The sequence below is a fragment of the Lissotriton vulgaris genome, chromosome 5 (genome assembly GCF_964263255.1).
Source record: "Lissotriton vulgaris chromosome 5, aLisVul1.2, whole genome shotgun sequence".
Lineage (NCBI taxonomy): Eukaryota > Metazoa > Chordata > Amphibia > Caudata > Salamandridae > Lissotriton > Lissotriton vulgaris.
The window spans coordinates 190,685,618-190,707,463 of NC_141693.1; the positions used below are offsets into that span (position 1 = coordinate 190,685,618).

A 21,846-nucleotide genomic window follows, 5' to 3' on the forward strand; every position below is an offset into this window, starting at 1 on the left:
GAAAATCCGCAAAATCCGCGAGCGGAACGGATTTTCCGCCCATGCCTAGAGTGCACCCCTTTTTTTAAAATCAAGAGAGGTATCCGACAAGGATGAGTACTTGCACCACTCCTGTTCTCCCTTTTTATAAATCAAGTAGACCAAATTTTAAGACAAACCAATTCAGATGCACCTATCATTAATGGTAACCCAATCCCAATCCTTTTATATGCGGATGACGCGGTCCTTCTTCCCAGGACCCAAAATGGATTGCAACACCTAATCAATAAGTTCCACCAGGGTCGGATTGGGATCACAATTCGGCCCGGGCACTGACGAAAAAAGTGGCCCACATTCAAGAGGCGTGGCCCATATTTAAGGGGCGTGGCCCACATTCAAGGGGCGTGCCCTTTCATGAAACACTATTTGCACAGACAAGGAATGAAAGTGGGAGGATACTGTTCTTGCACAGGACACAGGGCCAAGGTGACAATGGCCTACATGCTGAGCAACTAAAAAAATAGCAAGGCCCCTTTTTGCCACAAAATTATTCCAGCCCTCCAGAACAGGAGCAGCTGAAAAGCAGCAAAGCCCCTGCTATTACTAACCTACTTAGCCCTCCCCAGGCCTTCAGCTCAGGAGCACATGAACAGAGGTAAGGCCCCTGCAATTAGTAAATTAATCAACCCTCCAGGCCTTGGGAAAATGTCCTGGCAGGAGAGCACAAAACACAGCTTTCAGGGTCATCCAAGGTAGCCAGGTAGCCAGGGGGGAGGCTGAGGTGAAGCTGATGCATGGGAAGTGCCTTCCCAGTGTGTTCTGGCAGTGCGAGTATTTACCATTTACTGTAGTATTACCCTTGTACCTGTCTATGGTACCCTTTTGTAACTTGCACACGTCACTTTTCTCTTGTAACACACTGTTTGCTACCTCTCACTTTTGTTTGCTTTAGATACTTGCACAAGTGCCACCATTGCCTACGTAACGTTTGTTCTTGTGCTGGAGTGTCTGCCATTAATTGCAGTATTATACCTCTACTTGTATTTTGTGCGCTTTTGTAACCTGCACACATATCACTTTTTCCTCCTGTAAATGTATTGTTTGCTCCTCTTGTATTTTGGTTGCTCACTATTGTCACTTTTGATTCATGTAACTTAACGTTTGCTTTTGTAATTTGTCCACTTATAATTATCTCCTCATGTATTATTGCTGCTCCTAGTGTGAAGCGCTCTGACACCTTCGGGTAAAGTCCGCGCTATATAAAATCGCATAAATAAATAAATAAAACAAAATAAATTCCAAACATCACCAGGCCCCCACAGCAAGACCCATTCTTCCTCGCCCACTATGCCCTGAATGTGAAGGGCTGTGGTCGAGGTGTTAAGACTAACACCGTTTCTGGGCTGCATGGGCGCCAGGGGGCCGAGGTGAAAATGGCTCAAAGGCCTGAGAAACACCTGGCCCCCAGGGAGGCCGATTCTTGCAAACAATCACCCCTGCCCAGCCTCAGCTTGATTGCTTGGCAGGGTAGGGGTGAAGGAGAGGCCACAGCTGACTATCGCTGTCTGGCCGCACAGCGAGGCTGCTTTCATTTTCGGTGTCTCTGTCTCGGTGCACTCTGTGGGCCGTTTTTTTTTCTCCCCTTTCCTAGTCCACTCTCTGTGGACTGGGACAGGGGAGAAAAAAACGGCCCACAGAGGGCACTGAGGCACCGGCCCTTCGGCCCATGCCCGAATGCCCGCCTTGCCAATCCGCCCCTGGGTTCCACATATTTACTGAAAGTAGGAAGCTGAAAATTAATAAAGGAAAGACGGTTACAATGATATGTGGCAGGAAACCAAGAAAATGCAGGCTCTTTTTTTTAGATGGGGAGAGATTAGAATCCGTCAGGAGTTTTTGTTACCTAGGCATCACTTTTTCAGGAGATGGGAGATGGGCCAGTGAACAAAAAAGTTTCCTTTTTAAAATGGCTAGGAATACAAGTTGTGTTTTTAGATTTGCTGCTAAATTAGGGGGTCGCAGAATTCATGAAATGTTGTCAATATATAATTCAAGATGTATAACATCAGCCATATTCGGGGCCGGGATATGGGGATATAATGCCCAGAGTGCTAACTTGATTCAGCGCGAGGAGAACGTGTTTTTAAAACGGTTAATTTGTGCCCCGGCTACGGCCTCAATTGAGATAGTACATAGGGAATTTGACATAAATTATGTTAATGATCTAATTGCTTTACGACCCTTGTCCCTATGGTGCTCAATCTGGGCAAAGGAAGAGACAAAATTTACTCAGGATGTAATTACTGATTGCATAAAGCTCGATCGCCGCTCAAATATCCCCTGGTTATGTCACATACAACACTGGTATAAGACACTGTATGGTCAAATAATCTTTAAAGATTTAATAACAGGTTCCGTGTTGTCGAAGCGGGAGCTTAAAGTTTCATTCCTTAAATATACAGATGGGATTAGAATGGAAAGATATGTAAAACAAAGTACGTTTAATCTCTATCTGGAATATAACATCAATGAAGGCTTCCAAACGTACCTTACTGTTGTTAGTACCAGTTCCCACCGTTTTGTACTGACCCGTCTACGGTTGGGAATTGTGCACCACCTAGTGGCATTCCCTACAATTAAGAAACCCGTTACCTGTTTTTGTCCATGTGATGGTAAATCCAAACAGAGTACTAGTCACTTTTTGCTATTTTGTAACTTTTATACTTCTTTTAGGAAATTTTACCTGAAACCCATCTTTTTAAAATACAATACGCGGAGTAAAAAAACAGCGATGCAATTGATGTTTAATTTAGAGACCCCAAATGTAGGGTTCCACGTGGCCACTTATATTTTAAAATGTATTTTTGTACGAAAATCAATTATTGTATGAACTCAACCAATGATGCATTTTTTATGACAGTTTAGCACTTGATTAAACTGCTTAGCATAGTGAACCCCTTTATATATGTAGAAATCGAATACCTCTACCACTTATATCACTTACAGCACTTTATACTGCGAATTTGCACACGTCCTGCTAGTAGAACGTAGTGAGATACATTCCTAAAGTATCCGGATTTGTGCTGCTAAATGCATACTGCACTTTAGGAAGGATGGTACAGTCACTTTGCACTTTATTATGCTAATTTGCACATCTACTAATGCCAGACAAGTGCCGCTATTGTATATTGTACACAGAAAGAACGGTATAGCTGCTTTGCACTTTATTTTGCCACCTTGCACATGTATTAGTAGAAGTATGCTCCAATGTAAGTTATACATCTGTAAGGATGATATAATTAATTTTGCACTTTAATACTGCTAAATTTGCACATACATTAGTAGACAAATGTACTAAAAAGCATTTTAAAGATTGTCGGATATGTGTTGTTAAATGTATATTGTATTCAAGTAATTAAGGCATTCGGCCAACCAAAACTGACACAAATGTATGTTGTATCTATTTTTATGTTTGTTGCTATATGGTTGTATTCATACATACAGAATAAAGCATTTTGAAATGAAAATGAAATGAGTGTACAGTGGCCCTCTACTAGCATACCAGGGTTGCAGAAAACAATCTTGCACACAGGCAATGGCCCGATCAGTGCTTAGCCAAACCCCCACACCTCGCACAGGGAGTCTCACTGTAAAACTCTCCATTGGACCTTGCTCCCGCCAACACTCTTCTCTTCCTCACAGGGACCACTGGTCTTGGCAAGCAGGGATGCACTGATGCTCCAGTGCAAGTGGTCTTGAGTTTCCTGGGTAATGTCCCTTCACCCAGCGGGGAGACTGATAGGGCTTGACAGACAGAAGTCTTACAGAGCTTCCTCTTCTCACACAGCCCATCTGGCAGTTTTGCAGATGACACATGTTTGGCGACTTGACCTTCCTTTCTTATAGTCCTTTTCCAGAACCAAATGTAATTTAGGGTCTGGGCCTTTGAAGTTTTATGTTGGGGTTCTGCTACTTTTTAAGTGGGCACTTCTCCTTTTGATATTCCTTCATTAAAGAGGTCTACAGTAGGCATGACTCCAAACCTGATTGTCCACAACACAATTCATGGGAGTTGACTCCTAGATGTCACCACAGAGATACGTACATCAAAAGGTCAATCCCAGACCCCATCCCTACTCTTTATATTTTTCCTTAGTAGCCCCAATCTCCTTTCCTGAGATGTGTCCAAGCCTCTTCCTTGTGATCGGTCACTGAATCAAATAGTCTCTTCCTTTTCTCTCCAGTGTGTCTCCACCCAGCTTACAGGAATGTAGCAACAATACACAAATCTGTCTGGAGGATTCCTCTCCTCCTCATGTCTTTAACAGGCAGAACTGGCTTACCAACATAGAAGAGTCCTACTTACAATGTATCATTGCAGGCACACTTCCTCATTGTACTTTTACAGACCACTTTGGGCCTAACACTGTAGACTCTATTCATTGTACCCTTACATGTATGAATGCATTCAGTTGACACACTCAATCTGTGGGCACTGTTCAGCACTGAAACATTTCAATGTTTAACTATGGTGTGCTATTTACAAACACACACACTGCCAGTTCAAACACTATGTGCGCTGCACAACACTTCACCCATCATGTATTGTACTCCACGCAGGCACACATGCATCAAGCACAGGCTTTCAACACGCGCACCTGGAGCAGTACTACATCTCTCATGTAACATATTCTTGTCAGGCATACATACAACCAGTCCATGTTATGTCCACACATGCACTACATAGTACTGCGCCATACTTGTACTGTACCCTTTGCAGACACACGTCCAGACAACGTACTCCTGCGCTATGCAGCACTCCACATCTACATGATTTAGGCCAAGGGTGAGTTCAGCAAACAGCAGTTGAACCTTTCAAAATGGTGAGTGAGCCTAAAGGCCTCAGTCCAGTGATACAGGATTAAAAAGTCCCTTTTATGACTACTGATCACTGCACAGTATACTGCCTCCGCTGTGTGTGCTGCTTAACTCCTAGTGAAGGTGGTAACATTCCACCACTATGAGGGTAGCTAATTTGGCTCCCCTGCCGGTCCAACAAGACCGCAAGCCATGAGATAGGTCTGTGTCATGGTGCACACGCATGATCCATGTTTGCCTATTACAAAAGATCAGCATTAAGGAGCCAGACAACAGTGCAGTTGAGAACTAATGGCGGGGTACATGGCTATTACCATGCAGAGGACTTTTCCAGGCTAACAATATCCATAAAACCTAGTCACCTGTGCTATTTTACCTTTGTGTGAGTTCAGGTGTCTCAATACTCTAATTCATTACAGATAGATGCACATGGAGTCCCTCATTATTATTTAATCCATGCAGTACACATGTTTGAAGTTTGATGATTTACTTTGATTTGAGTTCAAGAATTCTATTCCCACCCAATTATTTTTTCTGTACTATATCAATGCCATGGAATTTCATGCTACACCAGTCACCCTATGTTGTCTGATATGACGTTTCTCATTGAATAGGTTGTATCTTTATTGTGCACCACTCTCAGATGTTATTATATTCTTTTACATGGGGGACACATAGTGCTCTTAACGTATTCGAGCCCATAGGTGCTTTCAAAAATGTATACCACAAATGTTTTGTTGTATGTGATGCTGCTTTTGATCAGGGTAATTTCTCCTGCCTTGATATGCATTTGTCTAATGATCAATCTTACATGCAATATTTTTACCACAGCCTTTGGAACCTCACAGCTTAATAAAAACAAAAAAACAATTGGGGGCGTGGCCAAGATGGCAACCGAGTAGGACGTGCCTCCTCGTCGCTCCGGCTCGGATCCCGGGCCCCGGCTTAAGCCTTGTACTGCTGATCTGCGGAAATTGCTTTGTGACCAGAAGGCACGCTCGAAAATCCTTGGGAGTCAGTTATTGTGGTGAACAAGTGGCTCTGGGCGGAGGTGTGAGGCCTCAGAAGCCACCTGGTTGATGCATTCCCCGTGGTGCGGCCTGGCCCGGCCTTTTACCTGCGGTGGGGTGAGCTGGGACATTACCCCCAACTCAAGAAGCTGGAAAGCGTCTGCCTAGTTGCAAGAGTGGGCCAGAAGAGAGACCTGGCTGTGGGCTGTTCAGCAGCTCCGTTACCTGCAGGGGAGACGCATCGCTGAGCATGGAGGGCCCGGCTCCTGGGAGATGCGCCCCAGAGACGAAGCTGTAGGGTGGGAGGACTGACACCGGCGGGAGCAGTAACTGTGAGTCCGGCAAGATGGAGGGCACTGTTTATGCTCTCCTCCCTGACACTGGGTCTGCGAATGGAGCCTGTGTGAGCTGGGGAGGCGCAGGGCAGCTCCGTTAGTGGGCGAGAGCCTGTGCCATGTGGGAGGGCCCCATGCAGGCCATCGAGCGGGTGGCGTCAGAGGCATAGTCAGAGGTCCTCTTTTCACTGTTGGAGAGCGTGCTGGGTAGGGCCCAGGCCACCAAGAGAGCTGTGACGTAGGTCCTAGAGGGAGAACTGACGGGACCCCTTAGCTGCGGACCACACCAGGAGCAAGGGCTAGCCCAGCCAACACACCCCATATCAGAATGGGCCTAAGTTGAGACAGGCCTGCTTGAACGCTAGCAGACAGAGGCAGATAGGGGAGAGGCTGAGGCTGGGCACTGCAATTGACGGACGTCCCAGCACTAGAGCTGCTGTATAGCAATGGTGACTCACTAGAAGCTGGCTGAGCAGTGGAGCTGTGCCCCCACCCTAAAGGCCTGCGGCCCTCGCAGCATTCCCTGTGAACCCGGAGGGCACCAACCACCACCCTGAACAACACACTCGCCGTCATTTTGCAACAAATATTTACCTCTGCATCCAGCCCCCCAGCTCCAGTTGCTGGAGGCTGTGGTGTGGGGGGCCTCAGGTAGGTCCCTCATTGGCAGAGGGGGACCTAACACCTCCAGAGAAGTAAAATATAGTGACCGCCAAGGGGGGGAAGAAAGATAGATCTGTTAAGGAATTATTACTCAAGACTCAGGCGACAAACACCGCGGTAAGCACTGACCCGGCGGACACTGGGGAATTTGAAGCTCCATTTACCCGTGCTTTTATTGATATCCTCTTCGCGTCACTTCGGAACGTTCTCAAGCAGATGAAGACGGAAATAGCGCAGGAGATCAGGGAGGTACAAAAAGATGTAGACTCTCTAGGATGCAGGGTTGACACCCTTGAGACTCAAAGCACGAACAGAGAGGAAGAGATCAAACTCCTACAACAGGAGGTGATTTGCTTGAAAGACCGGAATCTAGACCTCCAGGCTCATGCAGAAGAGCTAGAGAACCGCTCTAGGTGCAACAACATCCGTATCTGCAATATTCCACGCGGGACGGAAGACCATAATGTTGCAGCCTTCATGGAGGGTCTCTTCAGATTGATCTTCGATGCTCCGGAAGACATGGAAATCAAGCTGCACCGTACACACAGGGTGGGCTCTGGGAGGCCTTCCCTGGCCCTCCCCTCCGGACATCCTCATGTATGTGCACGACTTTCAACTGAAGGAACGAGTCCTACAAAAACCTTGAGCCTGTAAGTCCTTGCAATTCCAGGGGAATGTATGACGTTACAACGCATACTTTTACAACGCATGCCTTTACAACGCATTTTTTACAACGCGAAATCCTTTGCAACGCATTCCATTACAACGCATGCCATTACAACAAATTGTCTAAAAACTACCTTTACAACGCATTCCATTAAAAATGCATACTACCTTTACAACGCATACCATTACAACGCATACCAACCATTGCATGTATGGTAAGTATTGGATAGTATAGGGCTAAAAATTACTATTCTAACTCCAGGGGGTGCAACAGTAGGGTAAGTGTTGGATAGTTTAGGGGTAAAAATTACTATTCTAACTCTAGGGGGTGCAACAGTAGGGTAAGTGTTGGATGGTGTAGGGATAAAAATTACTATTCTAACTCCAGGGGGTGCAACAGTAGGGTAAGTTTTGGATAGTGTAAGGGTACTATGCATTGTGATGGTATGCGTTGTAATGGTATGCGTTGTAATGACTGCATTGTAATGACATGCGTTGTAATGGTATGCGTTGTAGTGTCATGCGATGTAATGGTTGCGTTGTAATGGCATGCGTTGTAATGGATCTTGCGTTGTAAAAGTTTAATTGTAATGGTAGTGCATTGTAAAAGTTGCGTTGTAAAGGTTGTTTCCCTTCCAGAGTCATCGGACTTCTGTTGCAGGATTTAGCGGCCCCAACCCTCCAGAATAGGACAGCCTTCCGGTCCATCAGCACACACCTCCGAGACAGCAACCTCCAGTACTCTTGGGGGTATCCATTCCGCCTCATTTTTCACTTCAATGGGAAGATTCAGCACGTTCGATCCATCAGAGAGGCCTGCTGATTGCTGAACATTTCAGAAGTTGACGCAGATAACCTGCCCTCGCTTTCTAGGTCCAGTAAGGGCCAGTGGTCGGGGAGTTGGAAGACGGTTGGCGCGAACACTTTGAAATTACGCCTGGATCCCGAAACTATTGCCAGAGAGAGACAGGCAGTTCTGGATTCGTTGGGAGAAGACGCCTCGGGCTCAGGCGAGGGCACTGGGGACTGAGCTTGAGTAGTTTTTTGTCCCGTGCACGTGAGATCAGTAAGGTGTACATTGGTTTGCTTGAGACTGGGACCCGGGGGAGTGGAGGGACGTGGCAAACTGGACCTCTTCCACCCCCATCCAGTGGGAATGCATTCCCCAGGACCGATGGTTTTACCACCGTATTTTTACAAAGCTTTCTGCCCGATATTGGCTCCCATCCTCACAAGAGGGTATAAAGCTGTTGGAACTAAATCTGCCCTTCTAAGGTCGATGCTGGAAGTGTCAGGGATGGTTATCCCCAAGGTCGGGAAAGACAAGCGACAGTGCACCTCATATAGGCCAATCTCCCTCCTTAATGTCGAACTTACGCTATTCACTTGCGTACTTGCGTCCCGCCTGTCACCGCTGTTGCCTGGGCTGATCGACCCAGATCAGTCGCGTTTTGTGCTGGGCCGTCAATGTGCGGATAATACAAAATGCATAATTCACATAATCGATAAAGCTCAGGGCTTCGACACTGAGAGCTTACTGCTGTCTATGGATGCTGAGAAAGCGTGCAACACAGTGAACTGGTTGTAAAAGAAAGCAATGCTGCAGCACTTAGGGCTCACAGAACTGTTCATAACCTGGGTTTTTAGCGGGTATACAAACCATGTAGCCACAGTTTGTGTCAATGGTTACACCTCCATCCCGTTTCCCATACAGAGAGGGACCTGTCAGTGTTGTCCCCTCTCCCCTTGCTTTTTGCTCTTTATATGAAACCAATGGTCCAGCGTATCCATGACAATCAGTTGGCCTCAGACATCCGCTTTGGAGGGGGACCTGCACACACTTAGCCTGTATACAGACAACGTTATTGTGATGTTAGAAAACCCCCTGATTTCTGTTCCGGTGGTACTGTCGGAGTTCGAACGCTTCTCCCTAGTTGCTGGCTTTAAAATGAATGTCCATAAATCACAGAATCAAAGGCCTTAAACCTCACCCTAAAACCATTGACACTTAACTCCTTAAAGAGCACACTCCCTATATGGTGGGCTTCAAAGGCCATTCCCTACTTGGGGATAACGCTGGCGGATTCAATATCAGACACCATAAAGCTTAACTATGCAGCCCTGCTCCAGCAGGCCAGGGACGACCTACGCCGTCGGAGACAAAATGCGCTATCTTGGCTAGGCCGGATAGCGTCCATCAAAATGTCCATATTGCCCAAGATTTTATTCTTCTTTCTGACTCTTCCACTAGAGCCCCCTCAAGGTATGCTGAGCACACTGCAGCAGGAGCTTGAATACTTTATATGGGCGGGCAGAAAGCCCAGAGTACTGCGTGACCTGAGCTACAGATTTTGGAAAAGGTGATGGACAGAGTTTCCGAATGATGCAGAATACTCCTACCCAGTCAAGAGATCAGGGCTTGATCCATCACCGTTTTTTAGCTCACTGCACCATCCCAGCTCAGAACCTGGCTACATGCAAATTAGTCTGTTCCTGTCCCAGTGCATGATGGAAACAGGGCAAACCAAACTACCAAGCCAATTCTTATACTGGGAAGGAAACAAGCTTCCGGGGACCAGTTTCTGGCATTTCAGCCGTCGTCGGCCCGGCTTGCTTGAATCCTGATGGTGCAATGAGCAAGGGACTCACGTCTGAGTATACCCTCCCACACTTAGTGTGGACAAAATCGATTTTGGAAAAGGTGATGGACAGAGTTTCCGATTGATGCAGAATACTCCTACCCAGTCAAGAGATCAGGGCTTGATCCATCACCGTTTTTTAGCTCACTGCACCATCCCAGCTCAGAACCTGGCTACATGCAAATTAGTCTGTTCCTGTCCCAGTGCATGATGGGAACAGGCAAACCAAACTACCAAGCCAATTCTTATACTGGGAAGGAAACAAGCTTCCGGGGACCGGTTTCTGGCATTTCAGCCGTCGTCGACCCAGCTTGCTTGAATCCTGATGGTCCAATGAGCAAGGGACTCACGTCTGAGTATACCCTCCCACACTTAGTGTGGACAAAATCGATTTTGGAAAAGGTGATGGACAGAGTTTCCGAATGATGCAGAATATATAGTCAAGTCAAGAGATTTATATAGCGCGCTACATACCCATAGGGTCTCAAGGCGCTAGAGGAAGGGTGGGGAATTACTTGTCGAATATCCAAGTTTTAAGTTGTTTTCTGAATGCTAGGTGGTTCTGAGTAAGACGAAGGTGAGTGGGAAGTGAGTTCCAGGTTTTAGCTGCCAGGTAGGAGAAGGATCTACCTCCCATGGTGGTTTCGTTGATGCGAGGAACAGTGGCAAGGGCTTGGTTGGAGGATCGTAGCTGACGGGAGGGGGTGTAGAAGGACAGTCGTGTGTTGAGGCATTCGGGTCCAAGTTCGTAAAGTGCTTTGTGTGCGTGGGTTAGGAGGCGGAAGGTAATCCTCTTATTTACGGGGAGCCAATGGAGGTTTTTCAGGTGACCAGAGATGTGTTCTTTACGCGGAATGTCTAGTATGAGCCTGGCTGAAGCGTTCTGGATGCGTTGGAGTTTTTTCTGGAGTTTTGCGGTGGTACCGGCGTATAGTGTGTTTCCGTAGTCCAGTCGGCTCGTAACCAGTGCGTGGGTGACCGTTTTTCTAGTTTCGGTGGGGATCCAGCGAAATGTTTTTTTGAGCATGCGAAGAATGTTGAAGCAAGATGATGAAACGGCGTTGACTTGTCTGGTCATCGAGAGTGAGGAGTCCAAGATGACGCCCAGGTTCCGTGCGTGGTCCGTCGGGGTGGGTGCTTTTCCAAGGGCTTCTGGCCACCAAGAGTCATCCCAGGCGGAGGGGGAGGTGCCTAGGATGAGGACTTCTGTTTTGTCTGAGTTCAGTTTCAGATGGCTGTGCTTCATCCACTCGGCTACTTCTTTCATTCCTTCGTGTAAGTTGGTTTTGGCGGTGTTAGGGTCTTTGGTGAGTGATAGGATCAGTTGAGTGTCATCCGCGTAGGAGATGATGTTGAGATTGTGTTGGCGAGCGATGGCCGCAAGGGGGCTCATGTATACGTTGAAGAGGGTGGGGCTGAGTGGCGATCCTTGTGGCACGCCGCAGATGACTTCAGAGGCCTCTGACTTGAATGGTGGGAGGCGGACTGCCAGGTTCTGAAGCTGGGATGGTGCAGTGAGCTAAAAAACGGTGATGGATCAAGCCCTGATCTCTTGACTGGGTAGGAGTATTCTGCATCATTCAGAAACTCTGTCCATCACCTTTTCCAAAATTGATTTTATCCACACTATGTGTGGGAGGGTATACTCAGACGTGAGTCCCTAGCTCATTGCACCATCAGGATTCAAGCAAGCCGGGCCGACGAGGCTGAAATGCCAGAAACCGGTCCCCGGTAGCTTGTCTCCTTCCCAGTATAAGAATTGGCTTGGTAGTTTGGTTTGCCCTGTTCACATCATGCACTGGGACAGGAACAGACTAATTTGCATATAGCCAGGTTCTGAAGCTGGGATGGTGCAGTGAGCTAAAAAACGGTGATGGATCAAGCCCTGATCTCTTGACTGGGTAGGAGTATTCTGCATCATTCAGAAACTCTTTCCATCACCTTTTCCAAAATTGATTTTATCCACACTATGTGTGGGAGGGTATACTCAGACGTGAGTCCCTAGCTCATTGCACCATCAGGATTCAAGCAAGCCGGGCCGACGAGGCTGAAATGCCAGAAACCGGTCCCCGGTAGCTTGTCTCCTTCCCAGTATAAGAATTGGCTTGGTAGTTTGGTTTGCCCTGTTCCCATCATGCACTGGGACAGGAACAGACTAATTTGCATATAGCCAGGTTCTGAAGCTGGGATGGTGCAGTGAGCTAAAAAACGGTGATGGATCAAGCCCTGATCTCTTGACTGGGTAGGAGTATTCTGCATCATTCAGAAACTCTGTCCATCACCTTTTCCAAAATTGACCTGAGCTACAGGCCTTCCGAGGAGGGGGGCCTGGGGATCCCCAATCTCCAGGATTACTTCTGGGTGACCCATATTAGGACTTTTGTTGAGTGGTTGTGCTCAGAGTCCGAAAAGCATAGGCTCTTCATAGACAGGGCGCTAGCTGGCAGATCGCTATGGCAGATACCTTTCCTTTCCAAGGAGGCTAGACTCAAAAATCTATACCTATCGTGCATAACAAGGGTTACCCTTAAGGGTTCGGATAAAATAGTGGTTAAAAGGAATCTCACTACATTTCCATTCCCCCTGACCCTAAGGGTCAACAACATCTCCTTCTCGCCGGGGTTGGACGTAAAGGCCTTTGCGCGGTATACAGAGGAGGGGCGCAGATCAATCGGACCCTTCTTCGACTTACAGGGTCCACTTTCTTTTGAATATGGGCTCCCTGAGTAAAATCGCTTTCACTACCAACAGATATGGCACTGGGTCATGCACCCTGAGGTCCGTCGGCAAGCACAACGTCGTCGCCTTACCACTTATGAACTATGGCTGTTATCTAAGACGGATGACACCCATCTTGTATTGCAGCTATACTGCCTAATTAGGCAGCCCATTCCACCCCATAAGTCCCCAAATCAAAAGAGATGGGAATCAGAACTGGAACGCAATGGGAGTGGAGGACATATAATATAGAGCCAAACATACAGCGCGCAACGTGGCTGGGGCTGAGACAGCTACCAAACTAGTTACATATTGGTACTACACGCGTGTGCATCTTCACAAATGCAACCAATTAAAAAATTCTCGATGTTGGAGCGGATGTGGCATGCCGGGCACACTTACCCACATTTTGTGGGACTGCCCAAGGTTAGGATCTTATCAGGATTAGATCCTATGAGACATAGATACACACTTCGACACAGAGTTTCCCCAGTTTCAAGCTTACATCCTCTTGGGTTTACCGAATGCTCTCACATTTCCCCTAAAGTCACAAAAGGGCTGTCAAATTGCATTAGCATTGGGGGCGTCCCTTCAAAACATTCTCACATATTGGGGAACTAATCGCATACCCTCTTACATGGGCTGGCTGCAACGCCTGTGGCACATCCTTGGTATGGGGAGGATATCTCTCTCATTAGTTAGCAAAAGCACGTAATTCCTGCACATGTGGGGATCCTTTCTAGCACTACTGTCTTCTGAATTTATTGAGATTACTTGCCCCAAGTACCTGAGGCTGTTGGGCCTTGCTGAACTTGTGCAGGAGGACTCTCAGGATACGAATTAGCCAGGGTGGTCATGCCCAGGGGGGTGGTGGAGGCGGTTTGGGTGAACGTGGAGAGGGGTTCCGGGGTGGGGGGTTGGTGTTGGCGTTGTTTAGCAAGCCACTATGGCTTTTCCCACTTCCTGGGTATCAGAATGTGTATCTCATTATGCTAATGTTAATTTGTTATTTGTTCAAAAATATAATAAAGAAATTCTAAACTTTAAAAAAAAACCACAATGTTTATTCTGATTCTTGACGTCAAAGTGGCTTTTAACCAACATTTTGTGCTGGGGTGATCCTAATGGTAATCAAGGGGTGGTTACTTACTTAGGCTCCAATGTCTGGTTCATCACATACCAAGTACGATTGTTTCTGGAGTATTTTCCTTATCTTGGGTTGTTCGTTATTGAATATCATGATGATCCTGATTTATTTATGTGCATCAGATTTTTTTGTCTTTTGTTTCTGATTAGCAACGTCATTCTTTTCTTTTCTTGAGCTCTTTCCATCCTTATTTGATTATATTGCGCTGATACCCTCTTTGGAAATTTTTTTTTTTGATATCACCGCTTTTTCATTTTCATTTTTTTCACTTGAACATTTCCTTTTAGGTCTGAGAAATTCTTTATAAAGAATATTATTCAAAAGAGATTTTTGGGGAACACCTTTCCCAAGTAAAATGCTGTTTGTTGATGTGTCCTTAGGGAAGAGAGTAGTTTTCAATTTGTCATTTTCCACATAGATTTGAATATCTAATAATGGATTTTTACATTGCTGATAGTGGGCCACGTTCACAAAGGTAAACTTACACTTTCATGTGAGTTTACTTTTTTTTGTGTTCACAAGCTATGAGTTAACAGTTAGTTTACGACTGCAGAGACTATGCAGTTGGTGCGGAACTCAGCACTTTTCTCTTAGCAGATCTTCTGATGGCTCTGAATGACTGAATCTGCAATATGTTGTCCTGAAGCTTTTATGATCAATGTTCACCTTTTCTTTCTGGCTTTCTTGATGTATACAATTCTGAGCTACTTAATGTTTCTTGTAATCACTAAGTATTAGTTTCCTGTGTACCCCAGCTTTCCATCCTCTTGTGAGGCCTTGTTTTCAGCCACTCACCACCCCTGTCAAACTACTAATGGAGTGTGAATAATAAGACTGAGCAAAGTTTGATTAAAACACAAAGCAATTGATTAATACAATACCATTTGCTGTTAAATAGTGAAGATTGTCGTTCCCCAACCAGAACTCTGTCATCTGGCTGCCGAAGCCATTCTTGTATGTTTTCCAGTCCCGAAAGAAATCTACGGAGCCATCCCAGCGTCTCTGGAACACCTGGAAACATCGAGAAGAACACAGGCAATAACTAAATATTCCGAGGCCAGGTCCTCCTCTAAGTTTACTTATTGAAGCTTATTTTAAAAGGATTTAATTAACTTATGGTTTGAACTCCAATTTTTGTATGTTTTTTTATGACTGGAAGGTGTCTTGATTTACCTGCATATTCAATGACTTCTTTGTTTTTTTCTGAGATTTTTGCTCATCTCCTTCTTTTGTTAGATTATGGCGCTTCCAATTTTAGTCCTAGTTAGTTTATACAGTTAATCATTTTATTCATCAGCTTTTGGGTATTTCCATTCTATGATTAAAGGCAGATGTTTGACGTTCCTCATTGTTCTTCTCCTTTACCTAAGTGTCCATTTAATGATGACGTGGCTGGGTGCCACTGAATCACAAATGCCAGGGAGTCGACACTTTCTACTTACATTCTATGTCGGAGAAACTGTCATAAAACACCATGCACCATATTCTAGGGATTTATAGGTAAATTAAATATGCTACAGATTAGCAGGGGTAAAGTACAGAGACTTCTACTGCCAGCCATGTAGGGTTCAGCAAGAAAGGCGGATTTTCTACAGGACAGCTTTCTGAAATGTAATGTCCCTGCTCCTATAGCGAATGTTTCAGTATTTGGTCATTGTGGGAGGTATGCTGCTATCCTGTAAGGTTGCTGATCGCTTGAGTGGGACAATTGTTATAACTAACAAATTAGCATCAGGATATATATATCACAAGCAACTTTAAAGAATGATAACATATGCATTGGGATGGCAAAGTGAAACGCTAGCAATGATTAGATTTTGTAACGAAGATATTGTGCAAATTTATGGTTTAAATCTTTTTATTGTTTTTGAACAGAGAGAAAAGACAAGGCACTCAGCTCCGTAAAGGCGGCGCATTAGAGACCACGTGGTCGAGATATATAGTGTTACCACAGGTAACAGAAAAAAAGCAAACCCTCCCTGTCCACCCCCCTCCCTCTTCCTCGTCCACCTTTAACAACAAAAGAAAGGCATAAGGAAAAAAGCAGGCCAACGATCGGCGTCTTAGTTTGCGGGTTTTCTTGGGAACGGCACTTGGGATTTGTGTGTCTGTGAGGCGTAGGAGTCGCCCTGAAATTCAGGATTGTCAAATATCAGCGTGAGGGGCGAAGGGAAGGTGGTCAAACGATTGAAGACCTCTCTGCGATCCCAAGAGTCCATTATCGTGCTTGTGACGTATGATGCATATAAGTTTAGAAGTCTGTGCTGTTTACAGAGAAAGGGCACCCCCTGTAGTGGCCTACCTGCCACCCCCGGTCCTGGAATAGCCAGTGTTTTTCAGATTCTAAGCGGTGCCACTCCACCAAGTATTTAAGATGGGCAGCGTGGAAATATAACTGCAGATCAGCTCCCCCCCCCTTCCGGCGGGAGAACCACATTCTGGTGTCGGAATTGTGGTTTGCGCCTGTGCCAGATAAATCGTGACAGGTCTGCCTGAATCTGCTGGATCCAGCCCCACGCGGGGCAGAGGGGAAGCGTCTGGAAGAGGTACAGGATTTGGGGGAGGATGGTCATTTTGGTGGCTGCAATCCGTCCTAGCCATGAAATCGTGCAGCGCTTCCACCTGCTTAACGCTCCACGTATACGAGTGCGGAGGTTGGAATAGTTATTCTCAGCGGTAGCCTGTATAGTGGGAGCTAAGTTGACCCCCAAGTAGGGAATTGCGTCTGGAGCCCATACCACCGGGTGCTCCTCCTCCTAAATCCCGATCCTAGTGCAAAGCCATGTAGTTCAATAAAGAGGGCACGTATGGCAGTGATTGGGTTGGAGAGAGACAGTAGGATGTTGTCTGCATAAAGGCTTACTGTATGGACGTCCCGCCCAAATTTAATCCCAGATATTAAGGGATGCTGTCGAATTCTACGCGCCAAGGGTTCCATATAGAGCGCAAAAAGGAGGGGTGATAGAGGACACCCCTGCCTAGTGCCCCTCCCAATAGGGAACCGTGAAGATGTGTGGCCGTTAACCCGCACTGTCTCCATGGGGAACCGGTAACAGTTTCGAATCCGAGTCCGCAGCTTCTCACCAAAGCCAGCCACCATCAAGACCATCTCTAGATAGGGCCAATGCACCCTATTGAATGCTTTCTCAGCATCAATGGCCAGGAGCATGTATTCTCCCTGGGTGCGGGACGCTCGTTCAATTAGGTGTAGAATACGTTTGGTGTTGTCGCTAGTCTGCCTCTGCGGTATAAAACCCGCCTGGTCCGGTTCAATCAGCTGGGCCACGTAAGGGGCTAAGCGGGCCACTATGATACTAGTGTATATCTTTATATCTACGTTTAAAAGTGAGATAGGCCTATATGCGCTACAGACAGTCTTACCTTTCCCCGGCTTCGGGATAACAACTATCGCCGCCTCTAGCATGGCATGTCCCCCGGAACAGCTCCCGTTCGCTCAAAGGAATTGAACAATGCGGTCAGGATAGGGGCCAGCTGGCTGCAGAATACCTTATAAAACGCAACGTGTAGCCATCCAGGCCAGGTGATTTGCCCAGTTTGAGGTGTGAGATTGCAAAGATAACCTCTTCCATCTGTATAGCCCTGTCTAGATGATCAGCCTGAGCTTGCGATAAGGAAGGCATGTTGGCCTTAGCTATATATTCGGCACCAGCTTGGACATCCAGGGAGTCTCCAGTGTAGAGGTCAGCGTAAACGTCCCGGAATGTTTCGGAGATGGTTGCGTCATCGAATACCGACTCTCCCCTCGGTGTCTGAATAGTGTGGACACCTTGCCTCTGTTTGGCTTCCCATAGTTTGTTGGCCAATAGCCGGCTGATCTATCCCCCCATATAATAGGAGTGGTGAAGCCTGAGGGCCGCATACTCGGCTTTATCCTGTTCCAGGGCAGCGAGATGCTTGTGTTCCACACATAGCTGACGCCAAGCACGGGATGCACCTGTTCGTTGGTGCGTCTGTTCAAGTTCCGCGACCCTTTGAGTGAGTTCCGCCCATTTGCGGCATCTCTCCTTGTTGTGAGCTGAGGATATGGCTATAAATACCCCCCGGATGACTACCTTCAATGCCCCCCATTGTGTAGCTAGTGATGTATCGGGTGAAGCATTAATGGAGACGAAGTCTGAAATGGCCTTCCGGATCTGATCGGTAACAGATGTGTGGTGTAGCTGTGTGTCCCAGAGGCGCCAGTGTCTGAGAGGTCGCGCTGTGGGCGGCAGTTGAAAGGTGGCCAGGACTGGGGAATGGTCAGAAAGGGAGGCTGTCAGAATCACAGTATCTAGTGCGTGAACCTGAAGGGAGGAGGAGCTGAGAAAGTAGTCTAACCGTGCATACATTTTGTGTGCCCCAGAGTAAAAGGTGTAACTGCGAGTGCGCGGGTGGAAGTGGTGCCAAAGATCCTGCAACCCCAGATCTTGGAGGTGAGCCAGCCAGTGTGTGTAAGTACCCCTAATTGATGCGTTCTCTGGCAGGAGCGATCAAGGTCATTGTCGAAAACCATATTTAGATCTCCACCCAGTAATAGGTGGCTGTCTGCAGTTGCAGCCGCTTCTTGAACGCATGGAGGATGAACCTTTTTTGTCCGTCATTAGGTGCATATATAGAGCCTATAGTGAACGTCACCCCTCCCCAGGAGAACTGATGTACGAGCAGTCAGCCCTTAATATCCGCCTCTTTCTGGAGAACCCTGGCGGCAAAGGAGCGGGACACCAGGATTGCCACCATAGCTGCTTTGGTTGTATTAGAGGAGAACATCTGCGTTGGGAAGGCCCTAGACTTCAACCTGTGGTGATCTTAAGAGAGTAGGTGTGTCTCCTGTAGGAGGCATATGTCCGCCTCAGATTGCTCTAGGTTGTTAAGAACCGCCCTATGTTTGATTGGGTTGTTCAGACCCCTCACGTTAAGCGTGAGGACTTTAAGTGTGTCATGTGACATCAAAGGGCAGTGGTCGGATCAGGAATCTGTGCGTGTTGTAAATCATGGCAATGAGTAGATGGCGATGTGGCCGCCTAAGGACGCAGGAGCTAAAGAGATGCAAACTTGCAACAAAAGGAGGTGGACGAGAGAACCCATACCCAAAAAGACCCCATACAGTTACAGTCCGATGAAATGTCTTAACCAGAACAGAGGGAGAGGGAACAGGGACAAGGAAAAAGTACCAGGAGGAATGTCTGCCATCCCGGAACATCCAGGAGGTCGTCAAAGTGGGGCTCGTAGTGTGACCAAGGTGTGGGGTCCGGGTCCCCCGCCGCCCACCAGGAATCAGAGGGTCAATTTCGAGAAATGCATTCCGGTCGATCACTCAGCATTCTGGCTCGTCTCCGCCAGGGCCACCGCCGCCGAGGCTATAGTGTCCTGTTGGCCCTTTGCGATGTCCGCCGTATTTGGCTTCCGGGCACGATGGCGTTGACCCTGGCGTTGCCACAGGGAGAGTGAGATCTTGGGCCCGGAAGGGGTGCTTTGATTATCATCCTCCTTGCTAGGGATTGCGAGGCCCTGGAGTCGGCAGGAGTCAATGAGCGAGCGCATCTTATGGAGTTTGCCGGTAAATCGGAATATGAGGTGAAATGGGTGGCCCCAAGAGTACTGGATACCTTGTTGCCGGAGTTGCTCTGTCCCTGTGCGGAATTGTCGGCGACGCTGCAGGGTGATCATGGCCAAGTCCTGGTAGAGCACCAGAGAGTGGCCTTCGTAGGAGATAGGGTAGAGGGATCTCGCCTTTAGGAGGATGTCTTCTTTGGTTTTGAAGTCTTGCACACACACTAGGGTATCCGCAGGAGGGGCGTTGGGCGGGCGCGGAGGGCCTACCCAATGTGCTCAATAAAGGACGATCTCTGTGCTGTCTGGAGCTGCCAAGATATGGCGGAATAGGCCCACTGTGAAGGCGAAAAGGTCTTTGGTGGTGTCTGTTGTCTTCACACCTCGGATCCTAATGTTATGTCTGCACGATCTATTTTCTAAGTCCTCGAGGTGTACCTGGGTATCCAGATGCTGATCCTGAAGGCAAATTATCTCATGTTGGAGCATAGTTATTTCGGTTGCTGCGGTGTCGCTTTTATCTTCAAGTGTTGCCACACGCTCCCCCACTTCGTCGACGTCTTTCTGGATCTCCTTTATTTCAGCTGTAAGGTCCGCTTTCACAGTTTGTAGGTCAGACCTGAGAGTGTTGAAAAGGGATTCAAGGAATGCCTTAGTAATGGGTTCGTCGCAATTGCTGGAAGAAGGCTGCAGGGTCGCCATTTTTGGTGATCCTGTCGTAACGTCAGGGGTGGAATGGCTCTGCCAAAGATGTCGTTCAAGGGCTTCTGTGTCCTTGTCCTGGATGAGGACATACTCATTCAAGCACCGATGTGCGACCTGCCCCAGTAGATGCTCTGCGAGCTCTAGAAAAGTAGCCAGGTGTTCCTACCAGCAACGTTGAGTCTGGTTGTATCCTTCCTCCGTCACCAGATCAGCCAGGCCCTTCACAACACCAGGTAAAGACCTACTGCTTCTCCAGGCCTAGAATCAAGCCTGCTTATGGCGCCTGGAAACATCACCACTCATGAGGTGAGTGCCAAAGGGTGTAACTCAGCACCCACCCGGGGAGTGACCAAGCTATTCGCAGGGGCCCCTCCTCGGAATGTCCAGTCATCCGTCTCGCACCCCTTCTCGCCCTCAGAATAGAAATACCTTCACTGTCCTTCCTCCGAGTGTGTGTTCAGCACCGATCCCCCATCCAGGACCAGTCAAGGGCACGTGATGTGGGCGAGTCGCAGTAGCTGTTTAGGGCAGGTTTGGGACGTCACCCTGTGGAGGTGAGAGTTGGCGGCGCCTCTTTCAGGCCATTCCCTGCAGCCTGGGCTGGCCACGTTGATGCATGTCTGTGCTGGTTAAGGAACGCCCGTTGCTCGGAATGACCTCACTGACCGCTTGCGGCGTGGGACGTCCTGCAGTCCCGGATCGGCCACCGGCCGCTCCCCCCGGTCTGCAACCTCCGTGGTCAGACTCTCAGTGCCTCTGATGCGGCCTTTGCTTCCTTTGTGTCCAGGCCTTCATGCGGCCGCCTTCCACTGCTGAAAATCAGGCCAAGGATCTGCTGTGTCCCGCGCCTCATGTAGGTTTGGCGCCAGTGGTACAAAGGGCTCCTCACCCGTTGGTGCTGCCACCGCTCCCTCAGTGGCTTCTGTTCCCTGCTTTCGCTTATGCGGTGCAGTGTGTCCACTCCTCACGGGGGATTGCTGTGCGCGCTTTCCAGGCCTCTCGTGCCACTGCAGAAGGCCGCACCAGCTCCACAAACGCTCCGACGATCTTCGCCCCCGCTTCGAGCTGTGGAGGCAAATCGTGCTGACCCCCACAGGCACCTGCGGCCTCCCTGCGCCGCCGCAACCAGTGCGGACACTGGCCCCTCACCTTCTGCACCGTCGACCGCGGTGGATTCAGCTACAGGCCCTGGGGCCCCCGAGAGTCCCCCCGCGTCACACCACTGCCGGGTCGTCCGCACTCCAGACCGCCTGACTTCAAGAGCCCCAAAGCCGGCGGCGCAGCAGCCCAGGTCTGGCAAACGGCAGCCCCTCTCGTCCTCCGGATCGCCCAGCAGGGACCTCTGTGCTGGAAGCTGGCCTCGAGATCCCCAATGTGGGCCGCCCCTAAATCCAGGCCCCTGCCGCTGCTCAGGCTTTGTGGGTTAGGCCGCCGTCCCCCGGCCCACCTTTGCCGCCGATATGCGGTATCTACAGCCGCCTGTCACAGTCACCGGGGATAGCGATGTTGTGGGGTGATCTCCTGGAGGGGTATTTAGTTGTCCAAACCCACTTAGA

General features: G+C 48.1%; 1 protein-coding gene across 1 annotated transcript in view; it reads right to left on the minus strand.

Moving 5' to 3' along the window:
• Window positions 1–21,846, minus strand: part of LOC147710450 (ficolin-1-like) — a 242,905-nt gene that overhangs the window by 97,695 nt on the left and 123,364 nt on the right. The window contains exon 7 of the mRNA XM_086921139.1: window positions 14,917–15,046. Coding sequence (XP_086777265.1) covers window positions 14,917–15,046 — 130 coding nt within the window. The remainder of the gene's footprint in view (window positions 1–14,916; window positions 15,047–21,846) is intronic.